At 42.5% G+C, this 26409-nt stretch overlaps 1 protein-coding gene and 1 long non-coding RNA gene across 20 annotated transcripts in view; one reads left to right on the top strand and one right to left on the bottom strand.

The window, feature by feature from the left end:
* LOC135909148 (uncharacterized) overlaps positions 1–26409 on the top strand; it is a 758332-nt gene that overhangs the window by 727384 nt on the left and 4539 nt on the right. For 6 of the 19 annotated variants that reach the window (XR_011513880.1, XR_011513882.1, XR_011513881.1 and 3 more), the window contains one exon: positions 22389–22801. The exons of 6 other annotated variants lie outside the window; for them this stretch is intronic. Coding sequence is in view for 5 of the 13 variants with exons in the window: in XM_070536941.1 (XP_070393042.1) it covers positions 22389–22494; positions 22612–22801; positions 23787–23853 (363 nt within the window). In the remaining 8 variants the exon portion in view is untranslated. Of the gene's footprint in view, positions 1–3597; positions 4583–22388; positions 22802–23786; positions 24233–26409 lie in introns of those variants that run through there. 7 more of the 19 variants (XM_070536941.1, XM_070536938.1, XM_070536939.1 and 4 more) reach the window with 3 other exon arrangements.
* Positions 4663–10629, bottom strand: LOC135909145 (uncharacterized). The gene is made up of 4 exons (XR_010566593.2): positions 10366–10629; positions 9139–9191; positions 7891–8080; positions 4663–6810 (listed from the first exon to the last, which is right to left on the bottom strand). It is a non-coding gene; the product is annotated as an uncharacterized lncRNA (long non-coding RNA).

Genomic DNA, 26409 nt, shown 5'->3' with positions numbered 1-26409 from the left:
TGTTATTCTGAGAATTTTGGACTACTCCGAGAAAATAACCATACTAAAGAACGTACACAAATTTAAAGGCATGGACTACACACTAAGAAAAAAAAGAGTACCTCTTACTCTTTTCGGAGAGTCTGGACTCGCCACGTATACGACACACTTTGTGGGAGACACCGGAACTCTCTTTCGGCAGAGAGTCCCGAGACTATCTGTGCTCAATACAAGGTGTTTGCGTGACTCCGCACACAATAGTCATGCACACTCTGTTGTAATAGTCGCCTATACCCTCTCAAAAGGGTTACAAGACTAGTGCTGAGGTAGTCCGTTAACAATTCTAAATGAGTCGAACGACTCAAGATAAAGGGTGACATGACCACTGCTGAAGGATTCGGGTAACTATTCTTGATGAGTCTGATGACTCCAGCAATGTGTGTCAAGTTACCCTTAGTGCGTGGTGCAGGACTCTTGTAAATGGGGTAAAATAACTAATCCATGTAAGTCGTTTGACTCTCGGATGGCAGTGTCGAGTCACTTTTCAAAATGTGTCACCAACTTTTGCTGTAAGTACACACGACTACGGCTAGTTCTCAAAATGGCTACTGTGAAAAGACAACATATAAGAAAGAACCCATAGCAAACTTGCCAAAAAGGACGTGGCAGGTTAGCAACAAAATGTTAACATTTCATCACCCTTTGTTGTCTTCTGGAAAATTCAAATGTATTAGTCAGCACAGAATCACCATGAAAGCAAGACAGTTCTCATTACTATTAAACTGGAATCAATAGCCAACCAAGCAAAACAGTCTTAAATAAACATCCAATATGTAGCCTGCAGGTGCATATGCATGACACTGCAATGCAACTCAGAACCATAATGAGACCCCAAAATATTATGTAACTCATGTAGAAGTTCAATTCAGCACTGCACAGGTCTCTAATGTCAAAACATTTAAAGGTTAAACCTATTTCACTGTTCTTCGAGACGTGTTTTTATTTAGAACTTACGATTTAACATTTTAAGCAAGCAAGCTACATATAACAAATAAAGAAGGCCGCACTTATGTACAAAGGAGACCCAGATAATCAAGTGCAATAAAAACAATATTCCAACTTAGATTACATAATCTATGCGTTATACTATGCTTGCTGAAAACAACTGGTTGGCAATTGATAATCCAATCTAACAGTAAGAACAGCTGTCTTACCTTATGGTACTCTTGTTGGCACTTTTCCCCCACAACTTGTACGTGTTAGCGTCAGTTGAAAATTGATCTGAAAAATACCACATTAAAAAGTTGTGCATCAATTTTATTGTCATACAACATGCAACAGTGTATAAAAGCTTCACAACAGATAATATTACAAAAATAAATAGAGCAAAATTTATACTAACTGTTTATTTATGTTGACAAACATACTTTTCAAGACGAAGTATAATAGCTGACAGACAATTTCGCAGATTGCAATAACCACTAATACAAAACTTGCCATAATGCAAACACGCTGACAAAATATGTAGCACAGGTAGCTGTATTTTGTTACGGCAAAGATAGCACATGAATAATGAGGACAAGGGAGGTAGCGGAACACATAAACTATACCCAGCTGCATGCATACAGCTGTAACAATACACATGGTGAACCAAGGTCCAAAAGAAACAAAGAGAAAGATGTGAGGAAGGCTTCTTTTACTCATCACAAGCTATCCTGTAAGAGCAGACAGATTATGCACTGGCTGTAATGTACCTTCAGCACATACGTAAATAAGTTGCATTAGGTGACACATTTACAAATCACTCATACAATGTTCTTGTGATCGTCCTTATTCCGATTTTTAACTTGGAAAGCATGACTGAGTTATGTAATGCTTCCCTACGGCTTCGCACATATGCAGAAAGAAGTGTTTCTATAAACATGGGAGATCATGGAAGGATGACTGACACATACTTCTTTTAATTCTTTTGTCTTGGTCTTTATGATTATCTACCACAGTAGTCTTTTGTAGAGTGAAACACATTCAGATAATACACTGTGGGCAACAAAGTTTGAATACCTGTTCTTGATTTCTACCTTTCTCAAGTGTCCCGCTAGGGTAAGATTGGTGCAAAAAATTGTCTTCCCAATGTATGCGTTCCCACAAAACAGGAGCAGATGATAAGCCACATTAACGGTGCGTGAAATAAAACATCTGTTCTTAACTTACCACTGCCATTCCAATCTGGTGCGATTTTCTGCTTTGTTGTGTACTCTAGCACAGGTGCTACGCAGTTCACTTGGTGCCCAAAGCAACTCTCACACTATAGCAGGATGTCAATTTTGTTTTATGCGAAGCATATTACGAGGGCTCAACCCAGCTCCTCAGGCGCGGCGGTGACCATGAAATCACGTGACACCGTGACGTCACGACAGAGGAGAAGTGGCTTTGGCTCAACTCTTGCAAGACGGGCTGGGTGGGAATCGAACCAGGGTCTCCGGAGTGTGGGACGGAGACGCTACCACTGAGCCACGAGTACAACGCTTCAAAGCGGTACAAAAGCGCCTCTAGTGAATGCGGTGTTGCCTTAGAAACGCGCTGTTTCTAAGGCGTGCGTCTCTTGCTCAGGCGCACATTTCGTTGCCGCGCCGAACGCTGCTTTGCTCGACGCTCACCGCGTCCAATGCGGGGCGCGTAGTCGCTGCCCTGTAGCCCATTGTCTTACACCCCTTGGCGGGTCGACGGGAACGCTGTCGCGTTCCACTCTTGAAGGCGAAGAAGTAATGCATGAGTTGTTTCTTCGTCTAGCCGAACCAAATATAGCCAAGCAACAGCAGTTCACCAGGCTAAACAGTGGTTCAACAACTAAAATAAAGGCTAGTATGCTTCGCATCCTGGGCTTAACCTTACCTAAGCCACAGCCATTTTTTCAAATTCTAAGCGAAACTCAGGTTATGGGGGACAATTGTAAACTTATAGTTTTGCTTTGCATCTTCATAATGTTGTAGAGCAGGGTAGAAAGCAAGAACAGATATTTATAATTTGGGTTCCCATTGTGCATTGCATGGATATGTTTCAATGAATGATAAAACTACTTGGTAGATAAGAGAATTAACTTCGAAGTCTACCATATCAGTAACTGGAAATTTTATGTGTAATTGAAATTTTGTGATTCCCAGTGATGAAGAAACAGTTTTGACAATATGTGCCAAGGCAACTAAGTCACTCATGCTCACAAAGGAAACAAAATAAAAAACAACCAAGATTGCAATAAGTTCCAACTTGCAACCTAAAGTGAGACACCTCACATGACTGATTTATGTATTTACTGAGCATAATTTACATCTAGCGCATAATATGCTTGTACACGATGACGAACAATTAGTTACTGTTGCTTTCTCTCTGGGGCATTTGGCTCTTCTGAACACATGCACATTGTGTGGCAAAGCTGCGTGGATGTAGCTGGGCACAGCTGTTATTCAGCATCAGTCTGTTTTTATGGTCCTATACTATTGTCATTGTAATTTATAATTAGCAAATAGCCTAACTATTGGGTTGATCAGCTCCATTTTAAACAAAACATACTGACAGATTTCCCTGTTTATCGCTAACAAAGTGATGGGTACATCATTCCAGATTTCAAGAAGCAGCTGTGGAACAGAACAAATGCTGAAGACAGAAAATCTACAATGACCAGTACCTTCTTCATTAAATGCCATGTACTAGCTCTTTCTGCAATGAATACCATTATTACCAAAAATTGTAGCCTGAAAAAATAATTGGGAAATATTTACAAAAGTGACAGAGATTAGAACTGCATGTTAATTACATATGTCTTCTTAAACAAGATCACAATAATTGAAGTTTCATTAATTTTAGCAAAACACTGACATACCATTATTGAAGCTAGTCAGTGCTGAAGGTATAGTTAGTTTGTAGGAGTCCTCAGACTGGCAGCTCTGAAATATTTGTCACCATACTTGGTGGAACATGCTTTGCTCTTTCGGATATTACTTTGCCAAAAAGCCTTCTGTAAGCCTTGTAGGACAATTCTGTGTGGAAATCTATTTGATCATTACTTTTTGGGTATATGTATCTCAGAACTGGTGCTAGTCTGAGTTCCTACAAAGTAGACGTTATTGAGTACTGTAATTCTAATGCCTGCCACAGCTAAAATTTATGTTAGTGAAAATTGTGGCACTGTCATGAAGCAGTTATGTTCAATAATTAGTGGCAGTCACTGGTGAAACACTCAGTACAAAACACAAATATATGGAGTCAAAATTTAAATGTCCAACAAAGTCACGTCTCAAGTCTACATTTCACAGAACTGTCTTTTTTTCTGTTAGTGTGCCAATACCAATTGCACATTCACAAACATTTTAGTATTGCACTTCTGGTAAATGCAGGAAAATTCACCGTCTTTAACAGAAGCCCTTGGGAAGACAGCCCATATTCGCTTCGACAAGAGGACTTGCCTTAAGCTTTGCGTCGCTATGTTGTAGGTCACAGTAGCAAGGGGAACGTTTTGCTGATTGAATATTACTCGAAATATTTTTATTATTTGTACTAGAGGTTTCAAAAGAGAGCCAATTGTAAAGTTCTTCATGCAGATTTCATATATCCCATTAGTTTTTGTTTAGCTGCTTCTTGAGTTATGTTCTATACAACGGCAAAATACATAGTGATATTTGCGGGCACATTCTTGTGTATTAAGTTTTCACAAAAAAAGCAGTGTGCTGCAGCTAACTCAGCTCCCTGTAGACTGCAAGGTGCCGATATCTATTCAAACAGCACGTAAAGTTACTAGAAGTATGCAAGATTAGTAGGCAGGCAGGCAGGCAGGCCTGCTACTAAAATTATTGAGAACACTTCAATAATTTTTTTCTCACAATAGCATGAGAATAACCTTGTGCTTTATAATTGTCCTATAGAAATTAAATTTGGCATACATACTCTTCAAGATAAGCAGAATACCAGTATCTAATTGAAATTGCAATCTAAAAATTATTTAAAGTGGCCTAATATTTTTTGCATAATTCCAGTAATTGTACAAGCTGTTTGGATAGGTATCGCCACTTTGCGGTATACACCTAGCTAAATAAGATACAGCATGAAACCATTTGCGAAACTTTTACACACAAGTGCCCATAAAAATATATTGCCACTATGTAGGACATAACACCAGCTACACAAAAACCAATGACAATTCAAATCTACATAAAACTCCCTATGAATAGCAGTACATTCAAATTTCTAGTACAAATTAAAAAAGTTGTTTCGAGGAGCATTTCCCCTTAATAAGTGGGTGTCAGTGTTTCTACCAAAGGGTTACAAAATGCCTTGAGGCATACCATAGGGAGTTTTATAAATAGCACACGCATGCATCTGTCTAAAAAGTCCCATGCCCTGCTTGCATTCCTTAGACATTTTTCTGCATTCTGTTGTATGTCACAGTTTGCATCCCTTAACACTGAGGGCGCAAAACCGAAAAACAGCTTAATTTTTAGCCTGTAAAGGGGTTGTATGCGAATGGGGGCAGCCAACTCTAGCATGAGAATAAACAAATATTTGTTCTCGCATTAATGAAACCAGTCAAAATATAATCTTGCAAATCTGGAAATGAATGCACAAAGAACCTTGCTGATTGCTACATTAGTGTCCCAAAAAAGATCTTTTGATGTTTATAATTCCTAGTTTTATTCACTTTCCTCTAGTAACTGGGCTTTGACCTGAATACTCAGTGTAGGAGACTAACCCAGGCCTGGAAGCCAATATTTAAATCTGAAATAGACATTCATCCCCCGACCACATGGCACTGCTACGTCATCAGAAGAAACATGCATCCATGGACATATAGTCTGTAAAATTATTTTTACATGATCTGTAGCGTTACTCTTGCACTAACAAATTCTGAAAATTAGGAAATACATTTGCTATTTAAAGCACTGCTGCAAACCCGTGTGTTTGAGAAATGCAATACTCAAAAGGTGTAATACAACCAATGTGTGCATGAAACCTATGCTACCTTTGACATTCGTCAGTGTGGCAAATAAGCACTGAGAAATGCCAAGGCTATCATAGCTTTCATGTCTCAAACCTTGTATGTGAGTACCAGTATCTTTGCAGTGAAAGAAGTCACATTATTACCAGACTTATGAGGGGAACCAATGTTTCTCTAGTTCAATAGTTTCTTGTGCTCCTATATCCTTGAGTTTTTAAAAAATAATGGGTGCTTGAAATAAGTACTCTATATTGCTCTTAAATTTATCCTGCACCAGAGCCCGTGTTATGTTACATTTCTTTAACACATTGCAGTGCTGTAGATTATCAAAGGAAGAAAAAATGCCGTAAGTTCGTATTTTAGCCTTCCGTACAACAAGAATTAATAACCTATCAATTACATCCACAAGTACGAAAGAACTACGAGAAACGGGGCTTAAAGGCAGGTATACATTAGAATAGCAGGGGCTGATGGTGAGAATTCTAAGAGAAAGGAACTATTAAAAACTAGATACTAAAGACACATATGAATTATAACAGAAATATTTACAAAGAATTTGAAGAGACAAAAAGAATGTCTGTTCAAATCACTCCACCCCAACATTCATCCATGGTTCGATAAGTGATCACAGCCGGTGATGCTGTTTGGATAGATGGTAGGTGAGGCACAGCTGTGAAATAGGTAGCACATGTAGAGGGGTCACCAAAGGTTGCACGCTGGTTGCACAGCAGGTCGCCTTGATCTCCGGACTCCCTCGACCCTGATGCGTTGAGCCTGGTTATACGTCGTTCGCAAGAGGCCTGGCCCGAGTGTGCAGCATGGCTTGGGTAAAATTTCGAGGCAACCTGAAAAACACAGATTCATATATTTAGCACCAAAATATTCTGTACCATAGGGCAAATCTGAAGTTTACCATCTGCACATAGCAGATGATGAAAACAGACACAAGTCACCAGACTCAAGGTATATAAATGTGCAAAAGTGGAAATGAATGTGAAGAGCTGCTTATAAGATGGAATCCTTCAATTTGTCTTTTGTGGATCAATAATAGTACCTTAACATAAAGTCAGGTGTACATGACCCTCCCTATTTGTGTAAGTAGGCTATTCCATGCCAGCTGTTCCAACCTGGCACACAACCACTTGGAATTTCTTCTTGAAAACTGAGGGCCTTTCAATATCGAACAAATCTCAATTTCACGCAATACTGAAAGCAAAAAAAAATTTTTTACTGCCATAAACATTATGTCAAATTTCGTGTAATGCACCAAAGTATGCATCATAAAATGGCAGCCAAAATTTTGGTTCTTTCATTAAGAGGGCCAAATTTTTAACAACGAAGAGAGGCCTTACACCAAAAACTTGACTGCTTATTAGCCACTGCTCAGTTTATTAGGGCTGATTAAAAATGGACAAAATGGCTTATTAACTTTATTTTCACAAAAGTGATCTACAGCAAAAGCTGCAAATTTATGCAATCCATTTGTTTAGGACTTGTGCTGTGTGCAAGAATGGTATCAGAAAGATACATTATGCAGCAGTGCAGAGAGGAGGATGAACTTGGAAAAGAAGACAGTTTTGGTGTACGTTTATCGGCCTACTTACCATTGAGGCAGCCCTAGTAAATTTATGCCAAATACCATGTATGAGAGTACATTGTATTCTTTTTAAATTGGTAAAGCTTTATCAAAGTAGTTTTTGTGTTAAGCAAAAAAAATTGTGCAAGTGGTCTCTTGCAGTTTGAAAATTTGCATCGCATTTCGTCTAATACACATAGCCTCTTGGCGGCTAAGACAAAATGCATAGACTTGAGTATCCCTGCACAGATAGCAGGGAGTCTAAACTGCTTCGAAGTTACGTCTTTCATTGCTGAGTGACTACAAGCCATTTCACTCAAAAAGACGTCGCTTAATTACAGGTATTTACCTGAATCTTTCCGTCGGCTGTCAGCCTGCTGGCATCATCACTAAGGCTGCCAACTCCCTAGTGGACATAGTCGGGACATGGTGGCGGCAGGATGCAGTGGCAGAAGCCGCCAAAGGCTCCCAACTACCTAGTGTACGTAGTCAGGACAGGGTGGTGGGAGGACACAGGGGTAGGAGCCGCCAGAGTGTACCTGCAACAAATTTGCACAAATGTTCTTAGTCCTACCATGACATGATTTACAATAAAACTGAGGTGTCTGTGTAACATGGCTACCAATACAAATAAAGGTAAACAGTTAGGTCCTACGACACAACTAGAAGCCCGACAAAAAAGAAACGGTACTTATGTTTATGAAAATCCAAACAATGAAACAAAAAATGTGTAACCGGTTTGTGCATGGAAGCTCGGTTGAAACCTGAGCTCATACCATCAAGTGATCTGCTAGACAACTGCAAGCCTGCCACCTAAATATGTCATTGTAAATTATTTTTACGTGCATTATGTTAAGCTGCATTAATACAAGTTCAATATCTCTTAATATAAGTAAATCACCAAGCTAATTCAATTAACGAATTCCAGTGGCCGTTAATGCAACAAAGTGCAAGCTCGGAATAAAGCTGGCTAAACTGGGCAGTGAAAAATAATGTGGTTCTCTACATCTTGTTTTCCTGGCTTTCGCTTTAGCACTGCAATATACAAGAATTTTGACATTCCTCATATTTCACCCTGCTAATTTTTATGCCATAATGCATAATACTTCAGCAAGAGGAATAATGCTTTCTTTCAACCGTAAATAGGGATAGAACAAGAAAATTCATTGAAGCCAACGTTTTGAGAAGAAATCTCCTTCTCTTTGTCGAAATATTGGCTCCAGCGGTCCTTGTTCTACGGCTCTTCATCAGTTCAAGTATCTTGTCTTCCTGTGTACCTCTGTACTTTCAATGTTATGTCAATGAAACTGTAATAACGGATCATTAGTAAATGTAGCTGATGAGGAACTTGGGCTTGTTGGTAGATAACGACAGAGTAACTGCGCAACATAAAGATACGGACAAAGGAGGCTTGTGTGTGTTGTCTCCTCCAGCCATGTCTCCCCTTTGGGTGATTACTCTGTCTCAATGTAAAGCTGTTACCCTTTGCACAATAATAGTAAAATGCATAAAGACAGGAAAGTGGACCCAAAAATTACAACAAATAGCATCATATGCTAATGAGATATGCAAAAGTGCCTGCTACGATTTGTCTCACCCATAACGTGCTGGTAAGATGGTGACTTCTGGCTGTTGTAATTTCTTGATTACCTAAAATAAAATACATTTCAAAATTATAAAAATACACAGGACAACAGCAGTAGCCGAGGACATATGCATTGTTTAGTACAAGAAGGTAAACTAATCTCCGATACACGGCAGACTAAATTTCCTTTATTAAGTTAGTAGAAAAATACAACACACTTCATTTCATTCAATACTGTCAGCGTTTCTTGCTACAAGAAAAAAGGTATTTCTGCATGGAAGCAGCAAAATAATAAATGGCCTTCTACTTTTACAAAATATGTTGCAGCGACTTAGCCAACTACAGCTGTATATACTTAAAACTGTTGCATGCCCATTACAATAGCCAAGACAGGATAAACTTGGGTTCATATGCAGCTCACTGGAAGGTACAACTTTGCAATCAACTCATTTCTGCTGGGCAAATATACGCACTAACATAAAACTACACATAAAAGGACCTTTTTTTTTCATAAACCACCGGACTCAATATAAAAAATCCAGTAGCAATAGTGCAATTTTACTACATAACACAGCCAGGTTTTGTAAGCGTAGTAGGATTTACTTTATAAATGTTGCGGCATATTCATGCTTTTAAATTCTTACAACCGTGAAAATAAAGATTACGTAAAAATAATACATTATATAAAGGCTTAGATTGTGAGCTAATGTGTTTTCTACTTACAGCCAAATGCACAAAAAATTTGTCCTCTTTCAGCGCTTTGAAAGCGCTGTGTCTGTTCGCTTGTGCATGGAGCCGCTTAACCGCTCTTAAAATATCTGTGCTGCCACATCGCCTGACACTGCCATACAGCGTTGTAGCGCTTTTATTATTCGCGGCAATATACCTAAAGCGCTAGTAAATCTTCAGAATGCACAAGCTGCCCTTTCGATTACCTGTCTTCGCCATGCGAAAGTCGCACTGGTGCTAGTATTGTATCTGCACTTCAAGTTACGCAGTACTTAATATTCTACGGATTTTTCGATGCGACAGGCCACTCGTCACTAGAGTCGTTAAGAACGGTGTTTCTCCTGAGGCTTTCTCCTGAGGCGCCTGAGTAGTATTTCCGCATACATACGCGCACGCATGCCTAAGAAACGTCTGTGAAATGCCAAGAGAAACATGGCGCAAAATGTAGCCGTACCGGAAGGGCCGAGTACGCGCCGTTTGTAAACTCGGAACAAAAGCTGATATGCTTACCTGAGACGTTAAGAGAAATACGGCACAGGTCACTCTCCGCTGGTAGTCGTTCGTATGCACCTGGTCGTCTCTGTCCGTTGCGATCTCCCATATCACAATGAAAGATGCAGTGCAAACCGCAGCACTTGCTCGATGTCGGCAAAGACGAAATCGGCGATACGCTGCTGCTGGCGGCGGTCCCCTCGTCGCAATCACACAGCACGGACAGAAGCTCCCACCGTAACTTGCCACAACGCTTGGTTGCAGTCGCCCTTAATGCAGCGATTTCAGAACCACTCAACATGTACTCGCGCGCGATGCCGCACAAGTTCAAAATGGCGTCATGCTATTGACGGCTTCGGCTTTGGATCATTTTGTGTCTGCACAACTGGGCAAAACAGTTGCGCTAGTTTCGGTTTTGTTTCCTTGCGTTGAAATGAAAACTGTTTTGCTCACTGATAATTTTACGTCAATTAATTAATGTTTACGAATGAAACAGCCATGAATTTAACACGCGTCTTGAAATACCCGCTACGTTCACTTGGCAGAAGCAAAATTTTCTCGTCCGAGTGTGGTTGTGTTTTAAATATCTATCGCTGGGCTGTCGAAGCGTGCTCGAAGTGTGAAGACGCGGCGTAATTGTCCTTAATTTGCTTAGCTATAACGGTGCGGCTGCCCTTGATTTCTGTCGAGTGCAGTTTGCTCTGATGTAAGGTAGAACTACAAAGCCGCCCATGTTACTGAATGATCTAGTGCACCTGAAGCTGCCAGAACTCCGGTATTTCCTCCACAAGTTCTTGCGACTGTGTGCCGCTGTCACCAAATGCGAGCGTATAGTCATTTGGCGGAGATTTAGGAACACATTTTCTAGAACTATCGTTCACCGCTCTATCACGACATGGCGAAGCAGCGTGGTTGGTCATTAGTAAAATTTTCTATGTATTGCGAATTTTGCGATAGCAATTATATGGACACAACCGCCGAAATATATCTGTCGGTGTTGCCGTGAGCTTACGTATAAAGTGCGATAAGATCCTATCCTGCGCCGTTAGCTGTGCGCGTTAAAGGAAGTGTACGAGGGCGAGCCGAGATGTATAGTGCCTGGATGGGTGCCCCAAGTATCTATAGGTGGTCACGTGATAAAACGCGCGCAAGCCGGTGAAAGGATGCGCTGGTTTAGCACGCTTCTCCTCTGGCCGTTGCTCTAGCCCGGTCTGGCGCCACTCTCGCTCTGTCTTGGAGATAATTTCCGATGGGTGCAAAGTAGGGAGTGGGGGAGAAGGGAAAGGCGCTTCTATATCGCCGTTTCAAGTTTCGGAGACGCTTTGAAGGACGAGGCAGCAGAAGCGTTCTGTCCGCTCTGTTCGCGCCCTTCATCACGCCGACGCTGTGGCAGCGAGTGTTCGCGGTCATTGAGTGAAATCTGTTCATGTTTGCACGTGCGCGCGTGACCCCGTGCTTGCTAATTTACGGAGTAAGCAATTGTTTACTGCAGTTTATTCAGGCGATGAAGCTACGAACCTTGGTTCGTGCAGTTGTTCGTGCAGTGGTTCATGCAGCATTGGGGGGAAACTGCTATATTTTTGTTTTTAAATTTCTGGGGGGTTCAAAAGCAGTGCTGCGTACGCTAATGTTTGTTTCTGGTCGCGGAACGCAACGCACTGCGGTAGCCCAGTGGCTTTGGTGTTGCGCTGCTGAGCTCGAGGTCACGGGTCCAATCACAACCGCAGCAGTCGCATTCCAATGGGGGCAGAATGCGAAAACGCGCGTATATTGTGCATTCCGTGCACGTTAAATAACCCCAGCTGCTGAAAATAAATCTGCAGTTTTCCATTACCGTGCGCCTCATAACAAGATCTTGATTTTGGAACCTAAATCCTCAAAATTTAACTTTACGTAGCGCAATTACATTTACAATCGACACTGTTGAGTACGCCTACTGAACTTGTTATCTCGTTGCTGTGCTCTCTTTAGTAGCCAATGCTATATTTTTTAGATTTACTTATGGTCAGAATCCATTGTGACAAATCCGGGTCTTCCTTAGCATAGGAAGCCAGCTATCGCTTAAGCGTGTGAGATATTAACAAACATGTTCAAGGAAAATCGATATTTAGAGTTCGATGTAATTGCAGAACATGACAAGCTTGACGAAAGAATGATACACCGCATGTCGGTAACATGTCGGTAACATCATTTCAGCATCAAACAAAACACTCGGTTTTCTAAAACGTCACCTTCGTCTTGCCCCACCACATGTTAAATTGCTCGCGTATAAATCACTTATAAAAGACCCAATTTAGAATATGCATCCCCCATCTGGAGCCCACATCAAGCATATCTAATCACCGCATTGGAAGCTGTGCAGAATCGTGCTGCCCGATTCATTCATTCCTCATACTCATATGACGTCAGTGTTTCATCCTTGAAAGCTACATCCGGACTGTCACCCCTCCCTTTTCGTCGTCACATTGCTAGCCTCACCCTTTATCACAAATTCTTTTATTCTCCTCTCAATCAAGCATCGTATATCGCCGCCACATCACGCATATCTGACCGCACCAGTCATCCCCTTCAAGTTGCCCGCCCACTATCACGTACTACTACGTTTTCAGCTTCGTTATTTCTTCGAGCAGCCACGGACTGGAACGGCCTACCCCATGACATCGTCGCCATCGCTTCAACACCTGCTTTTCAAGAACGCGTAACAGATCACCTTCAATGTTAAATCACCATCGCTGTTTGTTTTCCTCACTACAAATGTAATCCCACCCCTTATGTAACACCCGCTGAAATGGGGGCCTTTAAGGAATGAAACTGAACTGAACTGAACTGATTACAACCAGGACAGGTACCCGAGGGCCTGCCTAAAACAGAAGACGTTATCTGGTATTTCTTCTCCTGCATTTTAATATTTCTCTCGCCAGACTCATCTCGAATATCAGAGGAGTCGCAATCTTGCACGACGACTCTTCGCGTCCTATTAAGAGTCAAACGACCCACACACAAATGTTGACTCTTGTTTTGTGACTCTACCCGCGCGAAAATGGGTCTTCGTAAGAAAAAAGAGAGTCAAGTTGCTGTGACTCACTTTTTACTCTCTTTTTTCTTAGAGTGTACCATTCAACCGAAGACTTCTCCTTTAAAATACGTGCACTCCACAAAAAACTTTGGGAAGCGTCCCAGGTATATCGCAACAATGGCTCTGAGGTGAAGCTTCGCTTTAATTACATTCTCATTGATAAATCTCGGTACGTCTGGAACACTGATAAGGATGCCCTTGAGAAAGAACATAGGCAGTCCCTCAAACGCACAACCCGGTATTCTACTATGCCTTCTGTTTGACGTCCTAAGCACAGGCTTGAAAAGCTCCCCATTATGAATATTAACGCCAGAAGCATTACAAACAAATTTCCTGACTTCCTGTCTCTTGTGTCTTCGCATTCCCCACATATTTGGGGCATTACGGAAACGTGGCTTCACAATGGCGTCCACGATTCTGAATTCACTCCCCCAGGCTACGTGGTGATCCGAGTGGATTGACAGGATAGCAAAGGCGGAGGGGTTGCTCTTATCGTTCGATCTGACATTAAGTTCTCCGTTATGAAGGCGCCAGCAGAAATTGAATCTGTCTGGTGCAACATTTTTCTTAATGAACAGTCCATTGTAATCGGCATTCTTTATCGACCGCCAGGTTCATCTGTCGACGTATTGCGCATCCTTAATGATTATTTGAACATACAACCATTCAAACTGTCTAATCATATTTAAATGGGCGATTTCAACGCTCCAGGTATCAATTGGCCATCATTTATGTTTTCTGGTCGGGATACATCCATCTGTCAAGAATTGCTGAACATTTCTTTGTTCTTCGATCTAAAGCAAAATGTTAACGAAGCAACAAGAGGTGACTCGTTGCTTGACTTGGTCTTTCTCGGTTCAAATCTTTATCAGTGTGGTTTTAAATGTCATATTGTTGATGGAATTTCAGACCAAAAGGCTGTGGTAGTTACTATTAACTGTCCTGTTTTCGCTCCGCTGGCGACTTTCACTACATTTCCTGATTTCGCTCGCGCTGACGATGTTGCTATCACCGATTTTCTTGCTTCTTCTTTCGATGCATTTCACACGATTAGTCACATGGGTGACATCAACGAACTATTCAGCAAATTTCATAGTATTGTCAGTGACTCCATGCAACGTTTTGTTCCGCTAAAAACGAAAAAAGAGAACCTTAAAGTACCCTGGATGACACGTGATATCCTTCACGTATCATGCCGCGTTGCACGCCTCAGGCGCGTGAAGCGTTTATCAGGCCCTAATAGTGCTATCAGGTTCCGTAGGGCAAAGGAAGAACTGCGAGTATATGAAATCGGCAAAAGATCGTTTCTTCAATGTCCAGTTAGGAAATCTTCTAAAAACTAATCCTCGCAAATTTTGGCGCTCTGTCTTGCCAACAGAGTCTACATCGGCATCTATAATAATCAATCATGGAACAACTAATAATCCGGTAATAATAGCTTATGCTTTTAATGCCTACTTTAAATCTGTCTTTTCATCAGATACCCACGAAGTTCCGTCCTTTGACCCTCCTAAAGTGACAACTCCGATTAATGATATCATGATTAATGAGCATGGTGTACTGAACGTAATACTAAAGTTAGACACTAAAAAATCAACCGGTCCTGATGGCATACCCAATTCTTTTCTCGTTCGTTATTCATTGTGGTCTGCTCGCGACCTAACCATCATCTTTCTAAAGTCCCTCAATACCGGCATCGTTCCATCCTTATGGAAGCTGGCCAAAGTACATGCATTATTCAAGTCTGCTAATAAGCGGCTCTTATCTAATTATAGACCTAATTCATTGACATCATATTCATGTAAGATGCTGGAGCACATAATTCACAAACATATAGTGGAATTTCTGGAATCTAATAACATGCTTTCTATCTTTCAGCATGGTTTTAGGAAAGCTTTCAGCACCTTAACCCAACTAGCAGAATTATCACATGACATCCTCTGTGCCATTGATATCAGCACCCAGCTTTGCTATATTTATAGATTTTTCCAAGGCTTTCGATACTGTACTGCATTCTAATCTCTTAATAAAGCTTAACATGATCTTGGAAAATTCTCACTTGGTTAGTTGGATTGCCAGTTTCCTTTCTCATCGGTCCCAATACGTATGTTATAATTCAACTAATTCTTCTTCTGTTGACGTGTCGTCTGGTGTACCCCAAGGGTCGGTTGTTGGTCCTTTACTATTTCTTCTATACATTAATGGCTTACCTCGAGACGTCACTTCAAACATACGCCTTTATGCGGACGACTGTGTTTTGTATCGCGTGATTAACACACCAGAAGGTCATCTTGAAATAAATTCCTCATTCCTCAGCTTCTGTACCTGGTGCAACACTTGGCAAATGAAAATTAATTTTACTAAAACTGTGATAATGTCATTTTCTAATAGTGCCTCTCCTTCATTGACCAATTACACTTTCAACGACTTATCCTTGCACATGGTCTCAGAATACAAGTATCTTGGCGGCATATTTACCACTAACATGTCCTGGTCACAACACATTAATTTCATTTGCACTAAAGCACTCCGGAAGCTTGGGGTATTTGAGGCGCAATTTTAGCAATTCTCCAAAGAAAACTAAGTTACTAATGTCATCATCATCATCATCAGCCTAGTTACGCCCACTGCAGGGCAAAGGCCTCTCCAATACTTCTCCAACCACCCCGGTCATGTACCAATTGTGGCCATGTTGTCCCGGCAAACGTCTTAATCTCATCCCCCCACCTAACTTTCTGCCGCCCCCTGCTACGCTTCCCTTCCCTTGGAATCCAGTCCGTAACCCTTAATGACCATCGGTTATCTTCCCTCCTCATTACATGTCCGGCCCATGCCCATTTCTTTTTCTTGATTTCAACTAAGATGTCATTTACCCGCGTTTGTTGCCTCACCCAATCTGCTCTTTTCTTATCCCTTAACGTTACACCGATCATTCTTCTTTCCATTCTTTCCATAGCTCGTTGCGTCGTCCTCAATTTCAGCAGAACCCTTTTCGTAAGCCTCCAGGTTTCTGCCCTATATGTGAGTACTGGTAACACACAGCTGTTATACACTTTCCTTTTGAGGGATAGTGGCAACCTGCTGTTCATGATTTGAGAATGCCTGCCAAACGCACCCCAGCCCATTCTTATTCTTCTGGTTATTTCAGTCTCATGATCCGGATCCGTGGTCACTACCTGCCTAAGTAGATGTATTCCCTTACCACTTCCAGTGCCTCGCTACCTATCGTAAACTGCTGTTCTCTTCCGAGACTGTTAAACATTACTTTAGTTTTCTGCAGATTAATTTTCAGACCCACCCTTCTGCTTTGCCTCTCCAGGTCAGTGAGCATGCATTGCAATTGATCTCCTGAGTTACTAAGCAAGGCAATATCATCAGCGAATCGCAAGTTGCTAAGGTATTCTCCATCAACTTTTATCCCCCATTCTTCCCACTCCAGGTCTCTGAATACCTCCTGTAAACATGCGGTGAATCGCATTGGAGAGATCGTATCTCCCTGTCTGACGCCTTTCTTTATTGGGATTTTGTTGCTTTCTTTGTGGAGGACTACGGTGGCAGTCGAGCCGCTATATATACTAATGTATAAAACTTTAATTCGCCCAGTCGTAGATTATGCTTCTCCTGTCTGGAACCCTCATAAGCAGTGCGACATTAACTCCATTGAGAGCATACAACTAAAATCTATTAGGTTCATATATCGTCGCTATGATCACTATTTTTCGCTCTCTTCTGCCTTATTTTCTTTGAACCTAACCCCTTTATCCATATGCCGTCACACTGAGTCATTGAAGTTTCTGCATGGCATCGTCAATTTTTCTTGTCGTGTGTCACATCCCATATATATTCCTTCAGACATTCCTCGGTCAAGTAAGAGTCACCATAACCTTAATACTAAGCCTTACTTTGCTCGATCTAATAAATTTAAATACAGCTTTTTCCCACGTACTATTGAATTCCGGAACATAATTCCCGGAACAGTTAGGTCACTGCCATTAAACGATTTCCTGTTAAAAGTTAACCACACCTGATTTTATGTATTTTCTTGTTGTTACAGTGTATTTACTCATTCTCGTTTTTGTACTGATTCTCAGTGTTGCTGCTATATTGAGTTTCATTTGTGTCATCTGCCTTATTTCTTGTGAATTTTTTAATGTTATTGTTTACTTGGTTTTTTGTATGACTTTTTTTGTCTAACCCATTCCTGCGATAGCCCCATATAGGGGCTGCAGTATGTACAAATAAAATAGATAAATAAACTGATGCTTAAGGTCACAATAATACTGAATATAAGCAGATTTGTGACTTAAGCTGCTTAGTACGGTATTTTTTTCGAAACGGTACCATAGCAGGGCAGAGTAACGAAAACACAGAACAGGGTAAGGGAACACACACACGTGTAGGTCCTCTTAGCGTGCCCAACCTTTCCATGCTCTTATAGTTCCGTTTCCAAAAATTCAATGCGAGGTAGCAGAACTTCAACCGGTAGCATTGTAGCATAATATAAGTTGAAGGAAAGCACCACACAATAGGTCGCAGTAATCCCTAGGTCATGAAACTTGCAAACGTTTAGATAACACTCAGGTTTTTATGAGTATGACAATAGGTACAACGTAACTACAGAATATATTTCTCACATGCGTTGTTTCGATAACTTGCTCAGCATGATGACATGCCACGCAGACAAGGAAAAAGGTATTCTGATTTTCAATTACCTTCGTATTAGAAATATTCTTTTGCCAGGAACACGGAACACTTCGCAGAAAGAAGTAAGTCATTTGACACTTCAGACAAGTTATTTTTCAGCGCTGGCATCTGTTTGAATTTCTCGAATGCTTCTTCTATAATTTCCATGTAGTTAGGACTAGTGCACTCAGCGCAAGCCTCATGATTCCGTTTCTGTACCAAATGACTGCAGCCGCCTGCATCTCTCTTCTTTACATACCACGATTGACTTCGTATGCACAGAATTGAGCGGCATGAATGTCAATCGCAGTCTTAGACGCCCTTGAGACGTGATCGACCTCTTCGTGAAGAATAGCGTTCTTCGTGTCAGGAGTTTCCGAACAACACGCTCAAAGCAAGCTACCAGCGCGTCGCGACTGCCGGGCAATCCTAATTTAATGCAGCCGGCTTGTTTTAAACGAAATAAACAAAATCATCTCGCTTATTCAGAAAGAATCAGCGTACATGTCACGCTTACTTAGCATTGGCGTAGCGTTGTCAAATTAGGCTGCATTTCCTCCAGGCCTACCCCTCACAGCACATTGCAGCATACTTATTGCGCGAGACTGCTGGTGTGGTTTTCGCAATGAACGACTCCTATGTTCGTTGTAAGAATACGCTTCGTGGGTGTTGCATTGCATAGCTGTTTCGGCTACAGAACTTGATACGAAAGCTTTCTTAAATTCTCGCGTTTCATTAGAATGATTCCGTTTAAACTATTTTAATACGACCAATAACAACGATTAATCGTGGCAATTATGAATATCTGTTATGAGCTTATATGTCAGTTTCCAATTATTACATTTTGCTTGCCTTATGACTTGTAAAAAAACTTTTTTTTATGTTCAGGGTAGTTACAACGGCATTTGTGCACATAGTCCTAGATTAAGTGTTATTTGTAGTTTAATATAACCATGCTTTTTGCTATAGACCTGCCTATATCATCAATTGGTACCAAAAGAATGCAGAGCGTTACAGAATAGACTTGAACTCGGCGTGAGCTGTAGTTTGCAGCTCACGCCGAACAGCTCACCCGTTCTTCATTAAGCATTGTTATGCATACATTTGCACGAAAAAAGTTATCATGCGAATGGATGTCTCGCGCAACAATTATCTTGGTGAATGTGTGGACGCTAGCTTTTCGGCATATGCGAATTTCAAAGAATCTATTCCCAATGATGAAAGAAAAATAAAGAAAACATTGTTCACAATTTTTTGCCATCATACGAGATTGCAATTTCGGAACAGAAAGCTGACCCTTGTGTAACCGGCTTTAAAGTTACAAAAATCAAGCATAGCTACCTTCTTTTACACCATATATTAAATTAAAACAAGGTATTCCGTTAATCTGGAGCAGAGTACAAAATCAGCGGCAATTCCCTAAGATATGCTAGGTAAATGTAGAGTCCCTTCAAGTTTGGTCTATATCTTCAAACTTGGAGTCGAGGCTAGTTTACGAAAACCAAACTATTCGTACTGAGTCATTCAGCCTTTATACCTGAAAGCATATTGCAAGGAATAAGCTCAGATTTGAATTCGAAGAACCGTAATCATAAGCTAAGAAAACAAGAGAGAAACAATGTTACAGACTTCGACGATCCTCAAGTGCTGCACCCTCTTCCAGCCACGAAGGGGGCTTGCAGTTGCTGAAGCATTCTGAAAGATCGAAAGCTGAGCTAGTTGATGAGGATTCATTATGCAAAATAAGGTTAGGCGTGCAGACAGGACAAGTGGTGACACCAGTCCAGAGCTTGCGCAGATGAGCTTTATGTTTTCTTTCTTCTTTTCGCCTCATCGCTGCCTTCAGTTGATAGTCGTCGTTCGTCTTGTCTACTTCTCTTCTCTTGTGTCCTGTCTGCATGTCTAACGTTTTTTTGCATAATGAGGCATTCTGAGCACGCCAAAGTTTTGCACTGCCTACTATGCAAATTAATTCGCTCTGCGCTGGTCTCATGGCCGTTAGAAAACAGTGAAACTGGCTCTTCCGCAGGCTTGGTTCTTCGTTTTTCTCTGCTCAGCCTGCTCATAGGCACAACTAACCTTTTTTTTTCTTTCTTTACCTATGGGAAAATTGTGGTGCCCAAGCCCTTAGGATGCTTTTCTAGGGACACGCAGGTGATTTCCGTAAAGAAGTAACATTACCTTCTCGACTATGGCCAATGAAAATAATTGAAAACAAGTAACTTCTTTTGGACAATTGAAGTAAAAGGGCTCCGCAAACACACTTCTCTATATTTCTAGGACGACCTTCCATGTTGGCGCCGTCTGTGACTTGTGCTAGTTGTAGGTGAAAAAAACTTTCCAAACATTGCAGATCATGTTAATGTACCGATAGAATTACACTTTACAACACGTACACAAACATTTTCTGCTACTGTTCGTCCATCGCTGAATGCAAGAAACAAAAAAATAAAACTCCATAGCCCCAATTCGACGACTGCGCTAAGGAGATACAGTGTCATGCACCTCTTCGAACGACATGGTACCCCAAGTCATGCGAGTAAATAACCAATGCTCAAGATTGCTGTACTCTTGAACGCCCCTATGCACTTTCCGCACACTCTTGCCACTTGGTATCTCTGCAGAAGTAAAATTCATCCATCAAATGGAGGTTCGGGTTATACTGAAGTGATTACATTGTACATGGTAAAGTTTGAAGTTCAGTTGAAGTTGATATGCATAAGTCAAGCACAAATTCCCTTAAAACGTACCCCTTGACAAGGTGTTGTGGAAATGGAGTTCTCGTGGCCCCAGCTCTACGCGGGGTAATTCGACTTGAACCTAGACGCATTGTTAGTTTAGAGCAGTAATTGTGGGCTGCTGGGTAGGACGTCCGGCTCAGCTGGGTGAAGGTGCGTGGTTCTATCCTGACTCCCAGACACAAAGCTGTATATAAGACGGGTGCAAGCAGCCCCCGCCCCCTCCCCCGGCCAAGGGTCTGGCTGTACAGTGGTACGTTGCTTTGGAGAAGTTCCTACGGGCCACTACGCTTGCTGTGCAAAAAGAAATGCAAACAAAACACCGAAGATTTCTCAACAAATGTGTCTGGTGCTCCCATGCCGCGAACTTACCATAATGTAGGCGTCCATCCATGTGTCTGGAACTCCCATAGTTGCCGGGCACCGACCCAGTAGCGCGCTGGTATCTGCTTTATTGGCAGACACCCTGTGGCATCCCTTGTCCCCCTGCCTTGGCAGAGGCGGATGCTCGACTATTTGGACAAAAGTGCGGGGAAAAAAATTAGGTTCTCTCTGGTTTAAACACAGCGGACAAGCTTCACCAATACACATACAAACAAAGCCCATATTTCTTTTTAATATACCGTGAGCTGTTTGCAGTGTGTAGAAGCGATGGTGTGCATGATTTTATAGCTGTGGTGAATAACTTGCTGAATAATAGCAGTAATGTCCGAAAAGACACCTGTTCTTGGAAATCCTGGGAAAACATCGAGAAGGCGGGGGATGGAAGTTCAAGACGATGAGCAAAACGAGAACAAGGTAAAAGCGGTAGCCAACGTTTTGAAAAAGTGCACTTGCCTTTTTCAAAGTGGCATATGCTTTCCGCGGCACAGTATATATAGGTAGGGTTCTTCTAAAGGGCCGAGAGGGGAAGGCGGGTGTTCGAGACAACGACCAAGGCAGCTGCGTTAGCAGCGATGCTGTAGAATTGAAATGGAAGGTGTGCTATTCAACGTCGGTGGAGGAATGTAAAGTAGCGCCGTGTGGAAGCCGGTTGACGGGTCACTCTAGGTCCCTTTTTCCGTGTAAGGGGTCTGGATGACGAGAGGATGGGGGGTGGGGGGTTATCTACTCCGCTGGAGAATAAAATTTTTATTCTTTTTTATTCTCCAACGGAGAATAAAAAAAACAGCAGAAAATGGTGCTCGTGGACAAGAAATTATAGAATTTAATAAATATACAAATAAAAAAGTAAGGGAGGAAATAAAAAAAAACTAAGCGGCCCAATGAAACACAACCAAGTGAAGTAGTCTATAGCTTCAAATTCAGCATAGCAAATAGATTCTAAATCTCCTTTTGAAGCGTTTATGCCTATTGGCAGCAATATCTTAAAGTTATGGATGAGGTATTTTCTGTATCGCGCAGAAGGAAAATTTTACTGTAGGATGTATACTGTAAGTTCCTGTTTAAGTGTCTGAAAGTGCCGTGAAGCTGCGTATGCGTGTTGTCCTTTTAACTTGACGTTCATTGATTGTCCTCTTTAACTGATATATTGTTTCTTACAGAAGCAACATGCACGCATATTGCTACAAGGCGCTGCAGGAGCGAACGATGATGAGATGACTGAGGAAGACGACGATCGCCGATGTTCGTGCGCACGATCTCCATCTTGTATGCCTGTCTTCTGCCCGCTGTATATATTGTAAATATATTGTCAAGTGTCTTTTCACCCCGTAAAATTTTCGTGGAGAGTGCGGGCTTTTCATGTTTCAAGACGGATCTACGCAGCGAATGCTCCTTGTCGGTATCTACAATGCCAGTGCAAGGTGGGGAGGAGATTTCTTCGAGCAGGTCACCAACCGTGCCTCAACCATCGGCCGCCAACCACCCCATCGTCATCACACAACCGCGCGACCCAGGTACTTTTTCCGGCTCTGACAAGACCGACGTCGAAGACTGGCTTCAACTTTACAAACGGGTGAGTACTAGCAACAACTAGGACCCGACCCTGATGCTAGCTAACATCATACTCTACCTGGCGGGCATGGCGCAAGTGTGGTTTCTGAACAACGAACAGGAACTTACGAGCTCGGAGGTATGTAGACAAAAGGGGGGCTCATCGATCTGTTCGCCATGCCCGTCGGACGCCGTCGTGCTGAGCAGAAGAAACTTTCATGCCGACCTCAGACTCGCACCGAGTCCTATGTGACGTACATCCAGGACGTTTTCGCGCTTTGTCGTAAAGCCGATGACATGATGCCGGAAAGGGTTAAAGTTGCGAATATCCTCAAAAGTATCGCGGATGACGCGTTTACCTTTGTGGTTTTTAAGAACTCATCCACAGTACAAGACGTCATCAAAAAATGCCGGCGCTATGAAGAAGCAAGAAGTCGCCGCGTTAGTAGAAACTTCACACTTCTTCCAAACATGGCTGCGACGTCTACCTGCGAGGACCTCCGTCTCCCACACGCTCCACCCTGCCCTGCTGCATCTAACAATATGGTGTGCACCATCCGCCGCCAGACTGAAGCGGCCTCCCCAGCAGCGGCGTACCAACTATTCTTCGAGGGCGGGGGGGCGGGGGCAAGTCACCTCTCTCTCTCTCTCTCTCTCTCTCTCTCTCTATATATATATATATATATATATATATATATATATATATATTGGCCAGTGAGCTTCACAGTACGTGCCACCTGGCATCGCTCTGCCGGTTTACTTTGTCCGCATTGACGCCCCACGCCAACAACGGCAGCTTCACTACCCTACCTATGATTTCCCCTTTGACTTCTGTGCTATAGGCGTTTGGTTTTCGGATGCTTTAGCACAAAGCTCGACACGGAGGGCTTCTTCCAAGAGTAGAGAATTTTAGGCAGATGCCACTTTGGCGGCCACAGGCGAATAAACGATGACACGTTTTTTATTTAATGTGTTATGACGTGTTGATTCATTGAATAATATTGCAGGCGCAAGGCTTCGCTCCCGGGAACGCGAGCTCACACAGACGCTGTGGAACACGAGGGAATTCACTGACGTGCTTCAACATAGATTTGATCCATGCCTGAAACTCCGTCTTCTACCAAGGACGCCACGAGTGGGATGAACCCTTCTATGCTGCCCGTGGCTCAGCGTGGCATTCACAAACGCCGATTCTTTCCGTATTGGAATGGCCGGCAGCCTTGCTTGCGACAACTGTTGCTGCAAAGGGGCGATTCAGCACCTCCTCTGTGACTGTTTCCAATACAATGTGGCATGAAAATTGCTCGCGGCCGCGTTCGTAAAACTGAACGATCGCCCGATGAAAGAGAAAAAAGTTCGAGAGTACTGGTCAGATTGAGTTTCGGCACTCAAAGCCTTAAGTGAACTTCTCGAGTTCTTAAGGACTTCTTAATTGTGGACAGATCGTAGTCCTAGCGCGTAGTATCGCATTATTGTGTGAATTTTTCTTACTGTATATTTTTTAAAGCAAAGTTTTTGTGCCTCTTTCTTCGACTTTCCCACTACTGCTGCTGTAGCTGCTGTTGCTGTCGGTCCCACCGCGTCGGGTGCGTGTTCAGAGCGTATACATACATGAGAGGAGCGATTCAAAGAGGCACAGCGATGCGATAAACTCGTTTGGACCCCACGGTGTTTAATGTGCACGATGCCCTCTGGAGCCCCCTGGGCGTCGCCACATTAGCCTCTTCACAGCTGCAATTATCCGTGACACCCCTCAAAAGCATTGCAGAAGCTACTGTGCTTCCCCTTCTACAAACGTGCAAGTTCAGAGGGGACGTAGATATAACTGAAGAAAGGAGGGAATAGAAGAGGCAGTTCCCATACAAGGGGGGGGGGGGGGTGTAACGTGAGAAGTGAAGGAACATCTACTACTATATGACAGGGTTGCGGGGAAACTGTATAAGCGTACGTTAAAGGTACGGTATACTACATTCCTGCTATTTCTTAAACCTAACACCATGCGAATATGTCAAGCGGGTAAGTTACGCAGGGCATGCAGAAGCAGAGCCGCATTAATTAAAGCGCACCGTAGGGTCCAGGCGACAATACGGAAGCAGTTAACCGTCAAATGAATACGTCTGTTTCCGCCGCGCTAGCTTTGCGCCTATGGCATTGCTAGAGGTGGCGGATTTGATCCCGACCATGGGAACCGCATTTACACGGGGGCGAAATAGAAAACGCACGTGCGATTAGATTTTCGGACGCATTAAAGAACATCACAGTGTCAAAATTAATCGGAAGTTCGCCACTATGGCGTGCCTTATAATTTATTGTTGTTTTGGCACGTACAGCCCCATAATCCAATTCAAGTTAATGTTCCTGCCACGATGCGATGTGCCATGTGAGGAAATTACAATGCTCAAACCTTTTAGAGGTGATGAAAGATGGCACACTACAACACCTCAAGCAAACACCTCTCCTTGTGCGTCCTGTGTACTACGCAGACAAGCAGCAGCAGTGCACGCAAGGTAACGTTTACCATTAACTCGCCACTGTCGTGTTAGACTAAACGTTAAAGAAATTAAACTTTCGCCGCCAACATCATGGCTAGTTATCGTCAATCAAAGCAACGAGCACAGAAAGCTTTATTAACACTTATTCGCACAGTGCGTTGGATCTGCATTATTCTTCTTTTCTGTCAGTCTTTTTTTCCTTTTTTCTTTTCGCTGGCACAAGGTAGCCAGCCGGTACTCGCACTAACTAACCTCCCTGTCTCTCCCTCCCTTTCTCTCTCTCTCTCTCTGTATAGTGCGTTGTAGCGCAAAATGCCGTCATTGCTTTTCAATACTAGCCTGGATGTGAGCATCTAAAGAAAGAGAGAAAGAGACTCTTTCTTAGAAAAACAGTGAATTTGGCCGACGCGTATACAACCGCTGACATGCTACTCTGCATATGGATGCCTATATAAAAAAAGACCGCATCTGGAATCTGCCGCATCACCAACGTAACTTCCTGCGTTACATTGACGCAGAAATGAGACCGAAATTTCCACGACGACTTCCACGACACTAAGAAAAATTGGACCTTCGTCTTCGACTGAACGTGCTTACTACTAACCCCTACTGTGATAACTGTGGCAACTTAGAGACAATGGAGCACACATTACTAGAATGCCCCTCGTACCGCGACGAGTGAGCATCTCACGTATCCATTGTAAATATGAAGCCAGTTGCAAGCGTAACTGCACGGAAATTTAAACATATTTCGCGGTCGGCTTACAAGGCTCAACACTGATTCGATTTGCGCCTTTGTGGTCTCAGTCTACTAAACGCAGGTGCATAATGGTCGTGGTGGCTTAACGGTTATGTTGGAGCACTGCTAAGCATGAGATCGCGGGATCAAAATACGGCCGCGACGGCCGCATTTCGATGTTGGCGCAATGCAAGAACGTCCCGGGACGTGTCCTGTGTATTGGGGGCACGTTAAAGAAACACAGGTAATCAAAATTAATCCGAAGTCCCCACTAAGTCGAGCCTAATAACCTAATCCTTGTTTTGGCACGCGAAACCCCAAAATTACTTTTAAAGCAAGTATGTTTACACTTCCACAAGATGAAACAAACATTCGAGATGCAGCATCGAGTTGACAATC

This window comes from Dermacentor albipictus, chromosome 4 (assembly GCF_038994185.2).
Source record: "Dermacentor albipictus isolate Rhodes 1998 colony chromosome 4, USDA_Dalb.pri_finalv2, whole genome shotgun sequence".
Lineage (NCBI taxonomy): Eukaryota > Metazoa > Arthropoda > Arachnida > Ixodida > Ixodidae > Dermacentor > Dermacentor albipictus.
This window is presented reverse-complemented; position numbering and strand designations above follow the sequence as displayed.